At 41.9% G+C, this 16,971-nt stretch overlaps 1 protein-coding gene across 1 annotated transcript; it reads left to right on the top strand.

Annotated features, from left to right (window-relative positions):
• Positions 1-13: 13 nt before the first annotated feature.
• On the top strand, positions 14-15,898 carry exoc5 (exocyst complex component 5). Its single transcript, XM_041813415.1, has 18 exons — positions 14-209; positions 562-656; positions 3,818-3,965; positions 4,067-4,261; positions 5,621-5,685; positions 5,888-5,916; positions 6,028-6,137; positions 6,257-6,301; positions 6,387-6,527; positions 6,609-6,691; positions 8,018-8,227; positions 8,312-8,459; positions 8,550-8,658; positions 12,299-12,419; positions 12,549-12,635; positions 14,006-14,114; positions 14,286-14,501; positions 14,755-15,898. The coding sequence occupies exons 1-18, from the start codon at positions 183-185 to the stop codon at positions 14,941-14,943; spliced, it is 2,127 nt and encodes a 708-aa protein (XP_041669349.1). The 5' UTR covers positions 14-182; the 3' UTR covers positions 14,944-15,898.
• The last annotated feature ends 1,073 nt before the right edge of the window (positions 15,899-16,971 follow it).

Raw genomic sequence — 16,971 nt, 5'->3', positions numbered from 1 at the left:
CTTTCATGCAGCTATCCCCACCCTTCGCAGCCCATACAGGAAGCTGTGCTGCTAAGCTAGCTGTCAACAAAGGGCAAAACTGCACCATATCAGTAAATCCATGAGGAAGTCGGCAGAATTGCCGACTGGGAGCCTCTTCCTCTAAATTTACTTTACATCGCCGCTGGTTGAATCTCCTCAACATGGCAACAACTGCTCAGCTGTTCGAGGTAAAATGATTGCAGCACGAAGAGCTAGCTGTCAGGCTAAATGCTAACTATAATTTACTACCGTCTTCGTTTAATTTCAGCGTGTATAGGGAGTAAATAATAACTCACAGATGTGAATATATGTGGTATTTTCTGAAGTGAAAAATAATACTGTCTTTGTGTTCTGTTGGGTTGAACTTCAGCGTTAATTCCTGCTAGTGTGCAGTGAAATAAACCAAAATGAAGTCTAACGTTATAATAACGCGTACCGTTACTTATCTATCAACTGTATTTGAGTAGTATAGTCTGTGCTTGGCTGTTATTTTTGGTTGAAGAAAACCATCATTATCGTGATGAATCTCTCTCCCTTCAGGAGCCTTTTGATGCGGATGAATACATTGAAAGGTTGGCATGGAGGACACCCGGAGGAGGCTCTAAAGGAGGAGCAGAGGCTTTCGACCCTAAAAGGTACTGCAGGAGGTGTCAGGCACATTTACTAAACACATTTTTCTCAGTCAGCAACAAGGTACAACATTACTATTCAGATGTTAACCTTGATTTTTACTTGGTGCTTCACCTGGTCCCTAAATGTAGCTATTCCTCTACGTGAAACCTATTCTGAAGCAACGCAACAATGTTGCATCTTCATGTGTGTATAAAAATCATTTCTGACAAAACAACAGGCATATTTTTCTTGAAATGCTCAGACTGCCAATGAACTTTATTTTCATGCATGTAGCTTTCATTAAATATTGCTCTTTCATACTGTTTCAAGTTATGTAGGTGCAGTTTTTTAAATTTCTGCTTTACACTCTTGTCTGCTGACAGTGTCATGTATTTTATTTGTGCTATAAGTGTTAACTATTTGTGCACAGTGTTAAGACTTATTACAGTCTTAATGGTTTATTTTACTTTGTAAGTTAAATCTAAATCTTTGATAACTATTACTGATATTGATGTCAAGATGTTCTTTCTCTATCAGGATCAATTTATACATATATGTGCATCACAAAGAATTATCTTGAAAATTGTCTCCCCCCACCCCAGTGAAACTTCCACATATTCTAGAAACATCTTTATGAAGCGAAATATTTCCCTTTTTTTTATCTTTGACTACAGCTTACAGCTCACAATCAGAAATCCACTATTTCAAAATATTAGGATATCACAAATATATCAGCCAAGAAATGGGCTTATGATACAGAAATGTTGACTTTCTGGAACATTATGCTCATTTATGCACTCAGTACTTGGTTGGAGTTCTTTTTGCTCAAATTACTGCATCTATGCTACATGGCATGGAGCCAAGGCTGCTATCAGACCAACCTGGGCTCTGATAGCAACCTTCAGCTCGTCTGGATTATTAAGTCCGGTGTCGCACATCTTCCTTTTGACATTTACCCAAAGATTCTCTATGGGGTTCAGGTCAGGCAAATTGGCTGGCGAGTGAAACATAGTTGTTAGCTAACCAGTTTCTGGTAGTTTTGGCTTCACTGTGGGAGGATGCCAAATCCTGCTGGAAAAGGAAATCAGTATCTTCATAAATGTCCTGTCTGTGTGTGGTGGCTCTTGATCTACTGACGCCAGCCTCAGTCCACTCCTTGTAAACGTCCCCTAAGTACCTGAATCTGCTTTGAATCTGAAGATTGTGCTCATCCCTGCTGCTTGTATACCTCTTCTTGCCACACTTTACTCCTTCAGTCAACTTTCTATGAATGTGCTTTATTACAGCCTCTGAGAACAGCCCCCCCTTTCAGCAATGACTTCTGTGACTTACCCTCCTTGTGTAGGGTGTCAGTGATTGTCTTCTAGACATTTGTCAAGTCAGCATGATTGCAGTTGTGTGTACTTAACCAGAGTGTGAGAATGAAGGCTCAGAAACCTTTGCATTTGAACTTTTCCACAATATGCTTATATTTTGAGATGGTGGATTTTTTATTTTCATGAGCCTTAATCAACAAGATTAAAACTAAAAAAGTCAGAGGAACATTTCACTCTGTATGAGTTGAATCTTGATTATATGGAAACTTTACTTTTTGAAGTAAATTACTGGAAAAAAAAAACTTTTACTTGATATTCTCAATTTTTAAGATGCACCCTATACTAGCAAAAATAACAATAGGAAATTGTTTAGAGCAGATATTTAATTTCTAAAAGATAACACAAGAAAGAATGGATGGATTTTACCCCAAGGGTTGTCATGATTCTGGAATTTATACAATATTTGTACCTGTTTCAGTACCACAGCAACAAAATTAAGCACCCAGTATTGGGAAATTCTAAGTCTTTAATGATCAAAAATTGTAATCAAACTTCGGTAAACTGTCTTTATTGCACAACTACAATATGCAAGAGTTTGCCAACATTTTTAATATGGATGGATCCTTAATGGATTCATTTTATCGATTCATTTCATTCATTTTAGCCAATATTTATACCAATACTTTTATAGAGCTGTTGTCCAGATTTAAAACTTCAGTCTCTTTAAAGTCCAAAGAATGATGATGTTCAAAAAAAAAAAGATTTCAGATGATGTAGGTTGATTGGATTTGCTTAAAACTCCACAAAATAATTTTTACATACGACCGATGTTTACAGCTTATATACACGGGCCAGTGTTGACAGCATATATATGGATTGTAAATATCAGCAGAGTTTTAATACCTGCCAATACTGATGATTAACCTTCTAAGTTGATATCTGCCTATCCTGATATCATTCAGAGAATATTGCGCATCCATAAGAATAATGGAGATGGTATTGCTTTAAAATACGCTATTAAAAATATCATATTTTGGCAACCTTATTTTTTTATCCTTGAGTAAACTAAGACTTATTAACTCACTCCTTTAACTGTCAACTTGTGAACTACTAAGTAATGAAACTGTGTTGCCCCCCTGCACTTTCTTAAGCATATCTTGGTGTCTCCTATGCTAATTGAGTGTTTCTGATGGTTTGACTCAAGAAAAACAGGAAATATCTATGCATTAGATTTTCTTCATGGTATTTACACTCTTGTTGTTGTGTTTACTCTTGGGGGCCGGGTAATTTCTCGTAAGCAAAAATGCCATAACAGTTTAACTATACCATGGATCCATCCCTGCCTTATCTACTTCCCCCACAAAACTGTTGCCACCACCTCCTCAGAAGCTCTTAGCGAGGAGTCAGAGACAACATATCTGTGGAGGCCACCATACCGTGAGTCACCAGCACAGGGAATGAGTGTCTATTGGAAAACGGGATGGGAGATGTCTTTAAGCCGTAGCCAGTGCCGAGGGAATTAGTCAAGAGATTATACACTCATCATTTTGGGATGTTTCCTGCTCTGTGAAATGTGGTGCTGACTTAGAACATTTGCTCTGCAGTCCTGATGGCACTTAAAATGCAGCTGACGAAGTTGCTAGTTTTCAGAGCTTCTTAAGTCTGGGGACCCAGGAATTAGGCATCAGGGACTATTCTGTTGCTAACTATATCTATAGCTGGGAGGTCAGTGGGACAGATTTAACCTTATAGTACTCAATTACCCCTCCAGAATAAGCATTTTTCTGTGTTTTACCTGTTTTAGGAGGATTTACTGTTAGCTGATAAAGCACTGATAACCTCTTTATTCTTTCTTTCCTCTTTGATAGGTTATTAGAAGAATTTGAGAACCACATAGAAGAGCTGAAGCAATTGGATGAGAAGATCCAGCGGCGGGTGGAGAAGCTTGAGCATCAGTGTCATCGTGAGGCCAAGGAATTTGCTCACAAAGTGCAAGACTTGCAGAGAAGCAACCAGGTATGCAAGATGATCAAGTAGCCAGATTAGCTTGTTTTTATTAATTGCATTAAATATGATAAATCTTTTCTTTATATTCCTCCATGTTTCTGTCTGTCTAGGTGGCCTTTCAGCATTTCCAGGAGCTGGATGAGCACATCAGCTATGTTGCAACCAAGGTTTGCCACCTTGGGGACCAACTTGAGGGGGTGAACACACCTCGGCAGAGGGCCGTGGAAGCTCAGCGTCTTATGACCTACTTCAATGAGTTCCTGGATGGAGACCTGCGCAGTGACGTCTTCAACAACCCAGACAAGGTGAGAATAGTGCATATGTTCCTTTCATTTATATCAGCAGGGGTGTGTTTGTATGACCATTACTCCGGACCCCCTGCTGTGATACAGCTCGAGGTGAGAATGAACAGGATTATGAGGTAAACCATCCATATTAATTTGTCAAGTTTATCCCTTTAGTTGGATCCCTCGGCTAATTTGGATTAATAAACTGTCGTTTGCTGTGTGACAATAGCCGCCTGATTGACTAGCATGGATGTCAACATGCTCATGTCAACCCTAATTGCATTTTACAGGAGCAGGAATTTGGTTGGTCCTCATTTGTGTCACATTACAGAGGCAAAGAGCGTGTGGCATTATGGGACATTTAAGGGCGGTGGTAACATGCATGCATAGAGATGAGATGCACACTTTTATTGAGTTCTGCCATGTTGATGCCAGACAAGTATCCCCCAAAAGTTTGATTATGCAGTTTTCTTAGGGACAGCACAGAGATTGGGATGCTTTAGATTAATTCCTGTTAGTAGCAACATCATTAGTGGATGCAGAGCAGCGAGTCTGGGGGTCAATCCCAAAGACGAGAGCTAGAGATGGAGCTGGTTTTTCCGGAGAGGCATGCAGAAATATCTGGCCAGATTCCTTTTTCCTGAGCATACCTCGAGACGAAGGGGAAAGAGGAAAGCTGCAAGTGAATAGCTGAAGGGGGATGGCTTTGCTAATCCTTCTGAAAGGGAGGGCTGGGCCGCCAGCGTGGAGACAAGTGCTGCTAAACCCTGACTGCAGGGAGACGGCTACATTACTTACATGGGATTTAGCTAATCTTAGCTGGGGGACAGATACTTAGAAAACCTTCGCCGAGCAGAAAGGCTGGATCCTCCTCACGGGAGCAGAGTAATGATGTTAGCTGAGGCAGGCATCTGCGGGAACAGAGGAGTTGCGGACGGCGGGCCTTTCGTAGGTCTGGGGCTTTTTTCAGCCAGTGTGTATGTCAGGAGGGGCGGGAGGGAGGGGGGTTCTCGACAGGGTCCCCTTTTTTTGAGACAGATATCCCTGGCCGGACAGATTATTGAAGGCGATTTAGACTCCTGTGGGATTACAGCCCATTCAGAAAAGGCATGCCAATAAAGAGTTGGATGTGCTGCTAAGTCAGGACTGCTGCTGTTACTGCTGCCGATGCCCAGGTGAGCGCAGCCTGTCTGTTATCAGCTCCCTGTTCAACATGGGGAGGTGGAGGAGGGCTGCACTGAAATGATGATCCCCCAAGTGGAGACACTGCCGGCGGCCTGCCAGCTTTTTGTCTGGATGTCCACCTGTCATGGTCCTGCCATGCTCTACCTCTTTTTGCCTCACCTGACTCCCTCTCTCTCTCTCTCTCTCTCTCAGATTAAGGAGGCTGCTGATATAATTCAGAAGCTGCATCTCATTGCCCAGGAGCTGCCATTCGACAGGTGAGTCAGGTATCCTGAAGGCAGCTTTTGAAGGGAGTACTGTCAAACAAGGGGAAGGAGGTGTATTAGTGATGTCGACAATTATTCACAGTGTAAGCCCGATGGATTAGAAAATAAAATACCACTTTATTTCATGCATCTGTTTTTATGATATTACCATTTTGTTTTCTCCCAGAAGATTAATTGTCAGTTTCTTTAACAGATTTGCAGATGTCAAGGCAAAGATTGCAAGTATGTTTATGGAAAAACTACTATCTACCATAATCTCTCCTAACTGATGATGAAGTAGAGGCTTGTTACAGAAAATAAAGGTTTCTGTATGTTTTTTCCGCTTTCTGCCAGGTAAGTACCATGACCTGGAGAGGCAGCTAATCCAGGAGTTTACTGCTGCTCAACGCAGGGGTGAGATTGGACGGATGCGAGAGGTGGCAGCAGTTCTTTTACATTTCAAGGTATTTGGAAGAGTAATTGTTGGTGGTTATGTATAATCTTTAGGGCCTTGTGATCATTAGTTATAAGTCTTTGTACGAGCATCAGGATAGTTAATGGTGTAATGCATCTATTTTTAAAGGGCTATGCACACTGTGTGGATGTCTACATCAAGCAGTGCCAAGAAGTGAGTGTTTTTCTTATTCTAAATATTACATTTTAATTCTGCAGCATCCACAGACTCGTGACCAACCCTCTGTATTTGTATCTAGGGGGCCTACATGAGGAACGATGTGTTTGAAGACACTGCAGTCCTCTGTCAGAGGGTGAACAAGCAGGTGGGCGAGGTGTTCAGCAGCCCAGAGACTGTTATGGCCAAACTCATCCAGAACATCTTTGAAAACAAACTACAGGTATTTCAATGATTGGTTTTGTCGTACAGTATATGTCATGTTTAAGTTTTCATGTTCTGATTAAAATCTTTGTGTCTGCAGGCTCACGTCAGAGAAAAACTGGATGAAACTCGACACTCAGATGTAGAACAATACCTCAAAAACCTCTATGACCTTTACACCAGGTATTCACCTGTTCATTCAGTATACTTTTTTATGTAATTTTCTGTCTACATAGTATGCTACAGGGTGTATGCAGGGCCTTAAAAAGTATAAAAAGCTGAGAAATCAATTTAGCAAAAGTTAAGGCTTTTAATAAGTATTAAAGTCCTTGTAAAGTGAAACTAAAACTTTGTGTCTTTACACATTAGATATGTTGGCATAAGGTTGCTGTAAACATGTGAAAACCCTGAGATCTACGTGTGAATGAATTTTTGCCTTAGACCATTAGAAAGTTGTTCACCTCTTTCCCGGCTTGGTTTTCTTTGAGCAAGGCAAATATATGAGCCTATGACTGCACTGGTCTTGATGGGGAATTACCCCACCCCCTAACTCTACAGTGATACAAAATCACAGAGCAGTTCACTTCAATACAGTCTGATGTTAGCTGATGTCACTGCTTTCATCGGAAGTTAACAGCCAGCTGCATGCTGTGGCTTTATCACCATGAGGTAAGTTTCCCAAATCTATCAGTCACTGTGGCCTACCGGTCTTTGAAAAAGTATCATTACAGAGAGATTTGTGCCAGAAAACAGTGTATTTCACCCCTAACTTCCGTCTCTCTGCTCTGCTTAGAAGCATTTTTTAAATTTGAGAGGATTGTATTTCTAGTGAGTGGGCATGGCTTCGGCTCATTCAACTGACACACCTCATTTCTTACAATTTTCAAGCTTAATTTTATGACTTAGAGATGTTTTAACATGGCTGAAATTTGGCCTGGTGGTTCATAACACAGTGGCCTTACATGCAACAAACTTAAAACACAGATTTTTTTAAATCACTTAACAGGGACTTAAAAAAAGGCTTGAATGCAAGACAATAAGGTCTTAGATCTTGTCGCTGTTTTTTTTTCTTTTTTGGTCAACAGTGGTTGTTGTAAATGATGGATAAATGCAAGTTTTCAGGGGGTGGGGGGTGGAGAAAGTGTTGGAGCTGAGGCTGATCCTTGTTCACATTTTACAGAGTTTCACAAATAAAAAGCAATATTACAGTGAAGCTTTTGCCGAGTATGATGCTAGCATAGAGTATGTTAATGTTAGCACTGTTAATATCTCAAAGAAAGCTTTCTTTGCACACTACAATAACAAATACCATTTGCATTTCTTGACTATGTTGTCACATTTTTAACCTACAATCTTCACAAATGATGCATGACTGTCAAAGTAGCGGGGTCTTAATATATTTAAATAGGGTCTTGAAAAAGTTTTTAGAACATATTAAACTTTATGTGAGATATTCTGTTTATACCCTGTGCTAACATTTTGAGTCGTACTTTTGTACCTTTTGTCCAGGACCACAACATTGGCCACCAAGCTGACAGAGTTCAACCTGGGCTCAGACAAGCACACATTTCTGTCCAAGCTGATAAAGAGCATCTTCTCCACTTACCTGGAAAGCTACATAGACATGGAGAAAGAGTACCTTCGCACTCGAGGTGCCATGATTCTGCAGCGCTATTATGACTCCAAGAACCACCAAAAACGACCAATCGGCACTGGCAGGTCAGATTTAGGAACTCGCTTATGATGAGGATAAATTTGCAGTCCTAAGTTTGTAAAATAATCCCTTCCTGCGTTTTTCTACAGCATCCAGGAGTTGAAGGAGCGAATCAGGCAGCGCACCAACCTCCCTCTTGGCCCCATTATTGAAACCCATGGGGAGACTTTTCTGTCCCCAGAGCTTGTTGTGAATTTGCTTCAGGAGACACGTCATGCGTTTGAGAGATGCAACAGGGTAAGACTATTTATTAAGGGAAAAACAGTTAAGAGAGAAAGTCCTTGTTGTGTTGGGGAGAAAACCCTTTTCTCTGTTTGTGTTACTCAGCTATCAGATCCTTCAGACCTGCCCAAGAATGCCTTCTCCATCTTCCTGCTGCTGGTTGAGCATCTCTGTGTGGAACACATCGACTATGCTCTGGAGATTGGCCTCTCAGGTATGTCTGCACATTACCACCAGATTTTAGAAAGAAGTCAGTCACAGTGGGATAAAACCATGGCAGCACTTGATGGCCACACAAGCGTCTGCTTTACAGAACTCCTTAAGCTAGGGCTCAGCCTACAATCACTTCCACGATGACAAAGTCCAGCTCCATAGAGACTTAAGCTGGTTTCACATTATAGACCCAGGACCAGACTCGAAAATCAGTTTGTTTGATCAGCGTGAAAACAAGCACAATGGCTTTTAGCATGGTTCCAAAGTCCACTTAAAGCCTGATTTATGCTTCTGCATCGCGTCGACGGATGTAGCTACGCGTAGCCCTCTGCGTCAATGCGGAACCCCACGCTGTAGCCTGACACGCACCTCCAAAAAATCCTAACTACACGTCACAGCGACACGGCTGTGATTGGTATGCTCAAAACGTCATTTCCAGCAGTTGCTTTTTCTGGTCTTTCTTCCTGCAGCACCGCCATTTTTAAAGTTTTTGTGGAGCGGTGTGAGTGTTTCAACGATGGATCGAGTTGAAGAGAGAATAATCTAGGAGGTTAGGATATACGACCACCTTTACAACTCCTCCTGAAAGCACTACAAGGACTGCCAAATGGCAAGTAACTCCTGGGGAGAAATTTCCAGGAACACAGGGCTGGAGGTCGCTGGAGAGCGACGCGCTCGACGCAGAACTTCGACTGCTCAACAACGGCGTACGCCGTCGATGCGACGCAGAATCATAAATCAGGCTTTAAGAGGTGGTCTTTGGGAACTATCATGCATATTCGAGCATGGTCTGCAGGAGATGTTCTAAAACTGTTGTATCTATGCATGGACCTGTTTCATCCTCTGAACCACATGGTAGATTTGGAGGTAGGAAGAGGGTAGGGGTGCACCATGGGATGATCTTAGATCATGAAGACATAGATTATATCGATGATCTGCAAGAGCAGAGAAATTGGGTGAATTGCATTCTACTTAAACAGGTCTACGTTCACTCCCTCCTCCCCTTCTGCTTTGTTGGAGCAGCAATTGATGGCTGAAAATGAAACAATGTGGAACTGCTTGGTGTTTTTCTAAGCCGTCAGGGTGCAAAGCACAGTTTTTTGGACAATCTGCACGAAGTTTACAAACTTTTTTACGATCTCATGAGACCACATCCTGAGAGCCAAACACGTGAGAGACAGAGATACCGAAGTCAGCACCGCAGTCCTAATTACATGACCATGCATCACAGAGAGTGTGACAGAAGCAGATGTAGTCCTGCGGTTTTAATTGTCACAGCTGATAATATTCTGCTGTCTCTGTGTTTTACTAAGTTATTAACAAGTCCCTCCACCTCTCTACGTGAGGCTTAACTGGTCGGGATAATGGAATAATGAGTTGAACTTTGTAATACAGGAGTTTTTTATGGAGGGAGGTGAGATGTCTGTGTGGTGTGGATGTCATTTAAAAATGTTTTAAATGGCATAAACATTGATCTACATGCAGGATTTACATGAAACACCAACTTTAATATGGAATTGACCCCCCCCTTTTGCAGCTATAGCAGCCTCCACCCTGCTTGGAAGGCTTTCCACAAGAGTGTTTTGTGGGAATTTGTGTCCGTTCATTCTGTAGAGCATTTATGAGGTCAGGCACTGATGTTAGACCAGAAGGCGTGGCTCGCAACCTCCATTCCACACACCTGATTTTAATACCTGACAGATGTGGCCAAATACTTTTGTCCATATAGTGTATCTTATCAATTACAAATGTACAGAACTTTTAAATGTAAAATATCCAGACTGCTCAGAAAACAGCAGAGTTTGGAGATTGTATTTCAATGTGATGCCTCTATCTTATGTAAAATGCTTATAAGTGACCCATGTCTAAGGCAAATTTCTGGCCAGCACCATTGACTTCAGCTTATCTAAGAATATGAACTGTCATCCAGACCTCAGCCTACAATGACTTCATTTCATGCCAACTTTGACATATTAAAGCCTCATTGGTCTTATGCAGCTAATTTTGTCTTAAGTTACACCAGTGGTGTAAAATAAGTGAAAAAAATTATGTTAAAAAGTGCACTTTGCATTGCCTTTCAACCAAAGATATCTATTGCCTTAAAACACACAAGTAGCTTGCACTGTCATCAGCCTTTAGCCTGGTCAGGAATCAGATGAAGCTTGTTGCCAAAGATAAATCTGAGGAAAAGTAGTCTGTGCAGAATACAAGCTTTTACTTCACGAAGAGTCCTCCTGTATGAGAACGGACACTTTACACTGACCACACAGAGGATTTACTTTCTTCTGAAGGGGATCAGGAATAGTCTAATTATTTAAGCCCCTCTGAGTGATTTGTAGGTGGTATTTTATTGTTCATTTCCAGGCAATTAATAAAATAATTTTCTTTATGGTGTTCTTTTTAATTGGAGAGAATAATCCAGTAATAGCTACATGAAATCATCATAGACCAGATGCACCGGTTAAAAAGCAAAACAAAAATTTTCAGTTTCACTAGTTTGTGATGATTAAATGCAGCTGTTAATTGATTAAACTAACTAGTGAGGTGAATAATATTAGATTGAACTGTATTTCCAAATTTAATTCTCAGAGAGTCTCTTAAATTTTGAAGCAAAAATGGTTTGTGTAGCTAAAACATCCCTTCATAAATCGATATTAAATTGAATCATGAATAGAAGAGAATCTGGTTCTTGTGAACCGTAACCGCATCAGTTCAGGCAGTCAGTGGTAATACCCAGCCCTAGTACCATCCTCAGCAGTACTAGCATTGCTGTAGTTTATGAAAAGTGGAGCTTATCAGTGGCTTAAATTCATAACGAAGGCTAAAAGAAGATGTTCAAAAAACTATCTTCTGCCGAGAGAAATTTTCAGTTCCCTCTTTGCTCTTCCAACAGCCACATCTGAGCTAATTGTATACATTGATACAATGTATGATTGAGCTAATTGTTACACTGGCGGCAGCCATTGCTATTGGCTTCCAGCCCAACTAAACCCCGTTTGTAGCTTCTGCCTGCTTCTCCTTAGGTGACGCCCATTAGTCCCAACTTTTTTCTGGTCCAGCACAGACATTGTAGATTGGGGCTTTGTAAGATGGATTTGCCTGATGACTGACATGGATTGTGGCAAATCCAGCTGCTTTGCAAGGTTAAGTCTTTGGTATCTCTGATGGATTTATTTTTTCTGTCAGCCTCAGTGTGCCTCCTTCACTTGTATTGATACTTTCTTGATCTTTATGTTAGTGAAACAGCTTAAAATGCCAGTTTACCACTTGACCCTTTGTCTGTTTCATTTATTTTGAAGTATCAGGGAACAGGCCACTTCTGGCCATGAAACTGCTTTTCAGTTGATTATCCAAATATTTTTTTTTAGCTCCTGTGAATGGAGGTGGAATGGAGGTAGAACTCAACCATTGTATAGTCATCATTTCTTTAAGAATATTCCTAATCAAAGAAATAAAAAACATACATTGAGTTCTTTCTCCTCTCAGTTTGATACTAAAGCAGAGCACTGCTGTTAAAGCTTCTCCATTTTGCTTCTGTTTCATTCCAAACAGAGAACAAACCAAACTGTCTTAGAGATGTGTCCTTTTGCCGATCTTTGTGTTTATTGTCTGAACTCATTCTCTCTTTCTTTGATCTACAGCAATTCCCTCATCAGATGCCAAGAACGCCAACCTGTACTTCCTGGACGTGGTTCAGCAGGCAAACTCCATCTTCCACTTGTTTGACAAGCAGTTTAATGACCAGCTCATGCCTCTCATAAGGTCAGTTCTGGGTCAAAGCTTGAAATCACACATATCCCACAGTTCTCTATTATCACATTAGTACTGCCTCTCATGCACACATAGTTTTAAGATGAAAGGGATTTTTACCTTTTTTAAATCTGTTTCCAGCTCATCGCCAAAGTTGGCTGAGTGCCTGCACAAGAAGAAGGAGGTGATTGAACAGATGGAAGTGAAACTGGACACAGGAATTGACAGGTCAGTGTTATTAAACTGCTCTTACATGTGATAATACCATGCCTTTAACCACGTATTCACCCCCATAGATGTTTTACCCTTTTATTGATTTTATAAATCAATCATGGTCAAAATAATTTGGCTTTTTGACCAAAAAGCATCTTTAATTTCCAGGTGAAAACATATTTCTACAAAGCTGAGTCAATTAAATAAATATATAATGTCAAATAAGTGCCTGCATAAATATTCAGCCCCCTTTAAAGTGACTGAGCTAGGGGAGAGGCCCAGCCAATTGGTGCTAGAAGTCTCCCAATTAGTGAAATGGGGATTACCTGAATGCAGCGAATTTTGTCTTAACTGGTTGTAGTGTATAGACACCTGTGTCTGGAAGGTCCAGTCATTGTTTAACCAGTATTCCTGGCTACCATAACACCACAGAGACAAAAGCATACTTCAAGCAATTCAGAGAAAAGGTTATTGAAACGAGTAAGTCAGGGATTGGATACAAAAAAAATTCTAAGGCATTGAACATCCTCCGGAGTTCAGTTAAATCCATCATCAAAAAAATGGAAAGAATATGGCACATGTAAATCTGCTAAGATCAGGCTGTCCTCACAAACTGAGTGACCATGCAAAAATGAGACTAGTAAGAGAGGCCACCAAGACACCTATGACTACTCTGAAGGAGTGACAAGCTTCAGCAGCTGAGATGCGAGAGACTGCATACAACAACTGTTGCCTGGGTTCTTCACCAGTCAAAGATTTATGGGAGCATGGCAAAGAGAAAACCACAGTTGAAGAAAACTCAGATTAAATCTTGACTAGAGTTCACCCAAAGGCATGTGGGAGACTCCGTGGTCAAGTGGGAGAAACTTCTTTGGTCTGATGTGACCAAAGAATGGTGCTTTTTGGCCGCTGTGTTTGGTGAACACCAAACACTGCACATCTCCGCAAACACCCCATCCCTACTGTGAAGCACAGTGGTGGCAGCATCATGCTGTGGGAATGCTTCTCTGCAGCGAGCCCTGGAAGACTTGTAAAGGTAGTGGGCAAAATGAATGCAAAAAAATAAAAATCCTGGAGGACAATCTTATTCAGTCTTCAAGAGAACTACACCTTGAGAGAAGATTTACTTTCCAGTTAGACATTGACCTGAATTATACAGTGAAAGCTACACAGAAATGGTTTAAAGACAACAAGATGAATGTTCTGGAGTGGCCAAGTCAAAGCCCAGAAGTTTTTTTAGTTTTTGGTCAAAAAGGCCAAATCCTATTGACCACAACTGATTTATGAAATCAATGAAATGTTAAAACATCCAAGGGGGTGAATACTTATTGAAGTCAAAGTTAAACAATGAACAGAGTCTCATTTTGCCTTTTTGCTGTTCACAGAACACTGAACTGCATGGTCGGGCAGATGAAACACATTCTAGCGACGGAGCAGAAGAAGACTGATTTCAGGCCTGAGGATGAGAACAATGTCATGATCCAGTACACTGCAGTAAGAGAGAACCGCTGTGTTCACATGCAAAATAAAAAACAAATTAGCAAAAGCAGCATGCTTATCTTCTCCATCCGACTAGAATAAACACGGAAGTCTTCAGATTGTGTTCCTTGTTAGTCGTTTTTGTCGGCCTGCTCTCTATGCTTCTTATACCCATGTCCTCTGTAGGCCTGCTCCAAGGTTTGTGCCTACGTCAGTCGCCAGGTGGAGCACGTGCGGAAGTCCATGGATGGTAAAAATGTGGATACAGTGCTGACGGAGTTCGGCGTCCGCTTCCACCGGCTCATTCACGAGCACCTACAGCAGTACAGCTACAGCTCCATGGGAGGCATGCTGGCCATCTGCGACGTGGCTGAATACCGACGGTGCGCCAAGGACTTCAGGGTGAGCGGGGTGTGGAGGGGGCATAGGTCCAGGATGCATTGGTCATGGATCATAGCATGTCTCTAAGAAGAATCTAGCTGTAAATATGTAAACTGGATTGGTCAGTGCTGTAATTGTTTGGTTACTTTTATGCAGATTTGTATATTAGATGTGACAGGATGCATTCAAAAGTTTCTTCATGTTTTTTCTGTGAATGTACTTAAATCAAATGCACTTATTTACACAGCCATGCACATGCCTGTCTTTCTTCTAGGTCCCTCTGGTGCTGCAGCTCTTCGACACCCTCCACGCTCTCTGTAACCTCCTTGTCGTCGCCCCTGATAACCTAAAACAGGTCTGCTCAGGCGAACAGCTCACCAATCTGGACCGAAACCTCCTGCACGCTTTCGTCCAGCTCAGGGTGGACTACCGCTCAGCCAGACTGGGCCGACACTTCAGTTAATGACTGATTTATCCCCTCCATGCCCTCCGTCCAGTAACCCATGCACCTTGGAGAAACCCATCCCTGCTTTGGAGATGAAATGGCACGGCCCGAGAATACAGACTTTACTGGGATGTTTTGGGTCATCATTGGGAGGAAGGCCGCTGCTCCTTGAATGTGGGAAATGTGCATTTTGCCTGTTTTCATTGTGTATTCCTCCCAAGCTGAAGAAATGTATGTCTATTGGCTAAAGATATGTTTTTAAGTACTAATCCACATGACTAAAAGTTCTGTAAGTTGATTTCTGTGATTATATGGAAAAGAAGATCTTCTGATTGTGCCAAATATATCAATTCTGCGGCTGCACATGTGCATGGGAGTAGATCCTAAAGCTGCTATAAAGGGAGACGGCCAACAATCACAGTGTAAAGTCAGACATGCAGTGGCACTTTGTAAGAAAACTGCTCATTATAATGAACTGTAGGGGATGAGATAGAGCTTTGTCTGGCTGAGAGAGACACATGACCACCTCTCTAACCTTAGACCTTCGATCACAAAGTAAAGGTCAAGAGGCCGTTGAAGAGAAGTGTGATCGGGGCTCCAAACAGGTCTGAGTAGCTCTCTGGAGGTTTGGGTGGTCCTCCTCTTAGGCTCAGATGACCGGTGTAATGGGTCAGTGAATATGCGTCACTGTAATTGCACAGATCAACACTTGCTCATCCAGCGGTGCACACAGTCTGAAGCCATTTTGGGGCTACATCTGAAGTGTTTCTGGGTCAAGGGACTTTAAAGTCTCAAAGCAGAGAGGACGGTTTCTTCACAGGGGGCTTACTTGAGCCTCTCGCTGTCTTCTGCGCTTAAAAAAAGGAAGGCAGATTATGTCCCTGATGCCTGAACGTTCTCCTACACAAAGCTGCTCCCACTGTACTGCTGTTTACCTTAATTTGTGACTCATTAAAGATGTTGCATTTTATAATTGCCCTCTTTTGAAAATTCTTCATGAATGGGGATCTGTTAATAGAAAGTTTGGCCAGTTCTCTGTGCAAATGTCACTTTCAAAGTGAGATGAAACAGCCCTCCTTTTCTATAGAAGTCATCAAGTATTCATGGGAATTCTTGCCACCAGAGGAAAGTTCTTTCTCCGACTTCAGGAAGTGAGCAGAGCCAGAGGGGATTAGATATCTACGAGTTGATGAATTGTGTGCAGTAGTCATGGACTGGTGGGAGAGCCGGGCGAGATAGAGACGCCTGAGAGCTCGGTTCCAGCTCCGGCTGGTTGACGTTGTGTAGAAGGTACACACAGTGCTGCGCAAGTTCAAACAACATAATTAATTAGGCTAATATTAATATTATCAATGCCACATAAATTCAATTCTCTCAGCCCTAATCACAACTGGATAGCTTGTAAAAATTATTTTGTTAGGCCCTGATGCAAACAGAGGGTCTTTCCAAACATTTGAAAACTATTTGTTTTTGCAGCGATTAATGTGTGCCGTGCAGGAAGGGGTTGGGGGAGCGGAGCCGGGCCAGCGACGATAACTGGTGTGGAGACGGAGGCAGAGGTGCGGCCCGGCCCCTGGGACTCCCAGCGCAGGCACATGGAGGAGGAGGGGGGATGTGTTTTTTGGGGGTGGTTGTTTGAGCAGGTGGAGGGGATTAGTGATACAGTCAACACTGGAGAGCTGGATAAGACTGTCCTCTCTTACACTCGTCGCTTTCAGCAGCTCTTGCATACACATTCAGACGCATAAAGACGGCAACACGGACAAACATGGCAGTGTCATACAGGAGAGGAAACTTGTATGAACACAGAGAAGTTTTTCAACTTCTAATTGATTCTATTTCCTAACCATGCAAAGTGGATTGATTGGCCAGATTCCATGCCTGTCATCAGGCAGATCCATCCTGCAAAGCTCCAATCTGAAACAATTGTGCCCTGTCTGAGAAATTAGCGGACCGATCAGCGTGGTTTAAGAATAACAAGGTGGTAGCGACAGGCGTGGTTTAGTTGTACTGCAAGCCGTTAACAATGGCGACCAGTTTAGCAAT

The sequence above is a fragment of the Cheilinus undulatus genome, linkage group 18 (genome assembly GCF_018320785.1).
Source record: "Cheilinus undulatus linkage group 18, ASM1832078v1, whole genome shotgun sequence".
Classification (NCBI taxonomy): domain Eukaryota; kingdom Metazoa; phylum Chordata; class Actinopteri; order Labriformes; family Labridae; genus Cheilinus; species Cheilinus undulatus.
The sequence above is the reverse complement of the archived record's forward strand: the minus strand, read 5'-3'. Positions and strand labels throughout refer to the sequence as shown.

Excerpts from the sequence above, each read along its gene's own strand:
- exoc5 (XM_041813415.1), top strand. The coding sequence starts at position 183 with ATGGCAACAACTGCTCAGCTGTTCGAG. Across the intron at positions 6,138-6,256 it reads CAGTTCTTTTACATTTCAAG|GGCTATGCACACTGTGTGGA; the intron begins GTATTTGGAAGA and ends CTATTTTTAAAG. Across the intron at positions 8,659-12,298 it reads TCTGGAGATTGGCCTCTCAG|CAATTCCCTCATCAGATGCC; the intron begins GTATGTCTGCAC and ends TTTGATCTACAG.